Consider the following 5461-nt stretch of genomic DNA (forward strand, 5'->3'; position numbering starts at 1 on the left):
AATAACTTGCTCTACACAAAATCTTGTACAGTAAGGTGTAATTAAAACCACAATTGATTTCTGGCTAAGTGGTAATACGTTATAAATGGCCTGACCAATTGTGCTGACCGAATAGCTATATCACTGGTTAAGCCATAAGTAGAAGGGGCATCTCAGAGTTGTTAAAATGAGTATGAAAGAAAACATTTCACCAATTACATTGGTTCATTCTCAACTAAGAATAAGTTATTCCGACAGGGCTGGCTTTGTGGGCTCGCTGGGTTGGAAAAGCGGAGATGCATGAATCATTATCATCAGCCTATATTTATGTCCAATGCAAGATGAAGGCCTCTTCATGTGAACTCCACTTAACCCTGTCTTGCGCTAGCTGACTCCAACTTGCGCCTGCAAATTTCCTAACTTCATCACCGCACCTAGTTTTCTGCCGTCCTCGACTGCGCTTCCCTTCTCTTGGAATCCATTCTGTAACTCTAATGGTCCACCGGTTATCCATCCTACGCATTACATGGCCTGCCCAGCTCCTTTTTTCCCGCTTAAATGATAACTAGAATATCGGCTATTCCCGTTTGTTCTCTGATCCGCACCGCTCTCTTCCTGTCTCAACGTTAGGCCTAACATTTTTCGTTCCATATGCATGAATCACTCGTTTGTATTGAGTCATTGTTTCACGCTGCAATTAAATAAATCGTCGATTTTATATTCCACAAAGGCGAACTATGAAGCTTTCGATGACAGCTAGGCAAAGAACTATAACTGACAACTCTGAGTATACCTAAAACATATATAGCTAGACCATCAGAACACTGACATGATCGCGGAAAAAGAAAGCAGAATAGTTCTTGACTGCCACCTTTATTTCCTATACTAGCGAACATGCCTTAATTGTGTCGACATGTAAAATAAGCAGCCACAAAACACAACTCTCAGCTGAATTCGCGGGTGTAAACACCCCGTCAAAATGGTAGATGTTGAGTTCGGAAAAGACGTGCATTTTGTATGTTTGGTACTGCGCTATCAAAGAACTGCGGCACAGAGATATCGTGAAGCTATTACAAAATCGGCTATATTTATGCAGCCTTCGCTCCGACCAAGAACATAACCAGAAAGCAGTTCCTGCCTTTTTCACATATAACCGAAGCCACATTCAAACTGCATGTTTATCGCGCATTTTGAACATAGTAAAGACAATTTGCAGGCAACAATTATGGATTACAGCAAATAGCCGGGTTTATTAGTCGGTTTTAATCAACGCTCTTAAATTCTTTCCAGTTCTCAAACTGCGGAGCGCCGCCCGACCCCTTTCCGTTGCGCGCCGCGAGGGGGCGTGCACGACGGAGTTAGCCCGGCAAAGCGCAGCGTAGCAGCACGTTTTGGGCAGGTGGCCGCTGTGTGTGTAGTCGTTTTGTCACGTTTGCGCTCACGCTCGCGTTATTTTATGTTTGTGCATTGCGCTTCCAATTGCTTGGACTATGCCACGCTGCTTCGTTCCAGGCTGTAAAAGCGGCTACGACTCCGCGCGATCCGTGGACGACAAGAGACATTTTTTCAGGGCACCTCGCAATGCTGAGCGCCTTCAACAGTGGGAGCGTGCCATACCACGGCTGACAGAAAGCTTTCAAGTTCGTGTTCCGTCTGCGACCTCCACTTCGACAATGATGACATTTTCAAAGTCTTCGAACACAACATTCGTGGTGAAATTGTGGTCATACCGCGCGACAAATGGACGCTGAAAGAAGACGCCGTGCCTCGCCTGTTTCCTAATTGCCCAAGTTATCTCTCGAAACCCACACGGAAACGCAAAGCACCAGCTCACAGACGATCACCAGCAAAACAAAAGCGGCAGAAGAAACATGGTGAGTGTGTGGATGCTGCTGTCGGAGTTGCCGATGACGAAGCGAGCTTGTCTACCGATGACAGCATGCCGGTGGAGAATGTGTTTCACGTACTCAGTCGCATGGCGAAAGAGGGACGAAAAATTCGAGGTTGGTCCCTTGACGTTGTTGATGCAATGGTCGTTTTGTACAAGCTCGGGATAAGAAAGAATATCCCGCTTATAGAAATGTCTGTGGTGTTGTCAGACAGCCTGAATATAATTGTCAGTGCAGATGGTCGAGTTGTGCCACGAAATGTGTACGCCGGGAAGCAGACCACTGAGTTCAAGTGTATGGAAGACTTCACATGCCTCTTGCTATATGTGGAACAGCTGAAGTTGTGTAAAGGCTGTCCTGCAAAGAAGTACCCCAAAATCTCTTCGTCAGTGGTGGCATCAAAGCATGGTGAAACGTGGAGGCGCAACACATGCACGGTATTGAGTGTTAATGCTACATGTGCTCAGTGCAGGACTCTCGAGAAGCTTTTCTTGCAGCGGACGAAGCAGCAAAAAGATGGCAAGAAAAAGCAGGCTGCTCGCTTGAAGTTGCTGCGTCGCAAAGCCATTCGTGCAACCTCAAGGCGAGAAAAACTGAAGGAAGAAGTCATTCTGGTGAAGAGAAAGCTTAGTGCAATTACAGAAGAGACCATTGACAGCTCTCTTCATATTCTTCCGGCCAGGCAGCAACTAGCATTCAAGACAGCTTTCATGGCTGCAAAAGCCAAGTCAAAAAATGGGAGGCGATATGATGATGAATGGCTTATGACATGTTTGTTACTGCAAATCTCAAGCCCGAAGGCCTACACTTTACTTGCTGATATGCAGCTGCTACCACTGCCATCAAAGGCTCGCCTTCGCCAAATAATAGCAGGAATACCATGCAAGTATGGATTCAACCAAGTTGCATTGAACAGCGTCAGAAGCCATTTCAGCAACAAAAGTCACTTAAAACGGCTAGGTGTATTGCTCCTAGACGAGATAAAGTTGAAGCGAGGCGTCTCCTTCAATAAGGCCTCATGCAGAATGGATGGTTTTATTGACTATGGTGAAGTCATGGCACCAAATGCAAATCATCTTGCTGATCATGCATTGGTACTGATGTTCGTGCCACTGTTTGAGGACTGGGTGCAGCCAATAGCAAGCTTTGCTACAAAAGGAGCGGCTCCTGGAAAAGTTCTTGCAGAACTGGTAATGAGCGGCATCCTGGAACTGCACAAGAACAATGCGTCAGTGCTGGCTGTGATCAGTGATGGGGCTGGCAACAACAGGTCTATGTGGAGCCAGCTTGGAGTGTCAGGGAAAATGGATGCGACATGCCACTTCATTGAGCATCCCTGGGAACCGTCACAAAATATCTACTTCATTTGTGATGTTCCGCATATTGTGAAGTGCATACGAAACCACCTGAGGAAGCACACATACGGAATGGTAAGGAAAAAAATGTGTGAATTTTCCAAACAGTTCAACAATTTCTTTTTATTACTTCCAGGCTGGCGACCTTCGCATCAACTTTCAGCATTACGTGACCCTATACGAAACGGAAAAAAAGAAGCATGTACGTGTTGTGCCAAAACTCACTGAAGCACATGTTTCCCCTGACAACCTGCGCAAAATGAGCGTCAGGCTGGCTACACAGGTATAACTTGTTGCTGTCCAAGCATGTTGCCTTTCTGTTCATAAATTTTAAAAAATGCAATCTCTCTCTCTCTCTCTCTTTTTTTTTTGCACAGCTCTTTAGCCGTGGAACATCAATTGGATTGCGTGTGTATAGGGAAGCAAATGTCCCTGGCTTGAAAGACTCTGAAGGGACTGAGACATTCACAAGAATGCTCAACGATGTTTTTGATGCACTCAACGTCAAGCTTCCGTGCAGGGGAATCAGGCATCATTCCAAAGAGATACAGGCAAGTTACCAAATTTCATCCCAGAACCTAAGCTTGACCTTACATATGCTGTCGTTTTGATTCGTATTAGCGTGAACATGTGAAAATTTTTTTCCAGACCATGAAGCAGTTCCTAGAAGTCTTGAATGTGACTGAGCAAAATGCAGTCGAGAAAGGTACAAAGCTGTTCGCGTCGCAACTGACGACGGAGTCCTTACGTGTCACATTGTTGTCGACACTAGATATTATCAATTATCTGTTCAACAAAGGAGCGCTTTATGTGCTCACTGCGAAGCTCAACCAAGACCCCTTGGAGGTACCTACCACAATAACCTTGTTTCCCTTTTAATATGTAATTTATAGATGTTTTACATATCCACTTTAATATGTATATTTTTTCTTTCAGCGGCATTTTGGTCTTGCACGATCATTTGGAGGAGATGAGTCACACCCCACCGTCATGAATTTCTCGCAGATATTTCGTCTGCTGAGCCTCTACACACCCATCAAAACAGCACTACGTGGAAGTGTACAAGGCGAACCAAATGCTGTACTTGTCAGTGTGGAAGAGGCCTTGAACACTGCTCGAGCAGTCCATCGCTTGAACAGAGCTAGTTTGAGAAATGAGATTGAGGCTAGACTGTTAGCAATTACTTCTGGTCCTTCAAGCTCTCTCGAGCGAATGGACATCGAACACAGCTATTTCAGGGGCGGTGTAGATGATGCTGTGACATACTACTTATGTGGATATGTCATACACAAAATGAGCAAGCACACAGAGTGTGAGTTGTGCCTGCATGACATCAGCTCAACTGTTCCACTAGTTGGTTCCGATGCATACTTGACAACATATCGGAGCTTTAAGGAAGGGAGTCTCAAGCATCCAACAATCAAGATGCTACAGTTCATAAGAATTGCAAATGACTCCATATCATTTTCCATTGATCAGGCAGGTCTCTGTGGTGACCTATTTTGGAAAGCCCTGGATGAGCTAGAAAAGTGCAGCCTTGCTCGGCTGGGTTGCGATGAGCACATGTGCGCGCTCACGTGCCAAATACTGAACTTTTTTATTGCCACGCGAATGCATTTCTATTCGAGAGATGCGAACCGCCGCCTAGAAACACGAGAGAAAGTAGCCATCGCGAACAAAAAAGCTCGTCTTTTGTAAAGCCACGCTGAATGCGGCTCCTGTAATAAAAACCTTTAAACTCATTGAGAGAAGCAAAGCTCTTGTCTTATTTCTTTCTTTTTCAGTTACTTGTAACTAGCCACGGCCGCTGGATAAAAAGCGGCCGTGCTCTAGCAGACGAAAACGGCGGTCGCAGTGAAGGGTGGCCCGTCGCAGCTTTGGACGCAAGTGCTTTCCTTGTTCAGTTGGCTAAGTCGTGGCTTTTTTCCAACTTCGGAATAGGTCCGTAATAAGCTGCGAATAGATCGGTGACGCGCTGTGCATATTTGGCAATTTCAACTAAAGGAACGCCACTCGCTAGGCAAGCTACAAACGCTTCGCAGCGTAGGGCGCCAGCCCGGCCGGGCTAACAGTGGCCGCCGCGCCACCTGTTGAGCGGAAACGAAAAGGGGCCGCGCATCGACGGCCGCCGCAAGGGGAGTTTGACAACTGAAAGGATCTAGAAGCGTTGGTTTTAATGTTGTCAGCGAGTGGGTGTGTAAAAAGGCCTGGGAGTGTAAAGGGGGCGCGCACAGAGAG

The 5461-nt window shown here is 46.1% G+C and overlaps 1 protein-coding gene across 1 annotated transcript; it reads left to right on the top strand.

The window, feature by feature from the left end:
* The first annotated feature begins 1245 nt into the window (after nucleotides 1-1245).
* Nucleotides 1246-4965, top strand: LOC119437590 (uncharacterized). The gene is given in 6 exon segments (XM_037704601.2): nucleotides 1246-1599; nucleotides 1602-3298; nucleotides 3360-3506; nucleotides 3601-3774; nucleotides 3872-4069; nucleotides 4160-4965. Coding segments are annotated over 6 exon segments (3108 nt in total). The 5' UTR covers nucleotides 1246-1469; the 3' UTR covers nucleotides 4922-4965.
* The last annotated feature ends 496 nt before the right edge of the window (nucleotides 4966-5461 follow it).

The sequence above is a fragment of the Dermacentor silvarum genome, chromosome 1 (assembly GCF_013339745.2).
Source record: "Dermacentor silvarum isolate Dsil-2018 chromosome 1, BIME_Dsil_1.4, whole genome shotgun sequence".
Lineage (NCBI taxonomy): Eukaryota > Metazoa > Arthropoda > Arachnida > Ixodida > Ixodidae > Dermacentor > Dermacentor silvarum.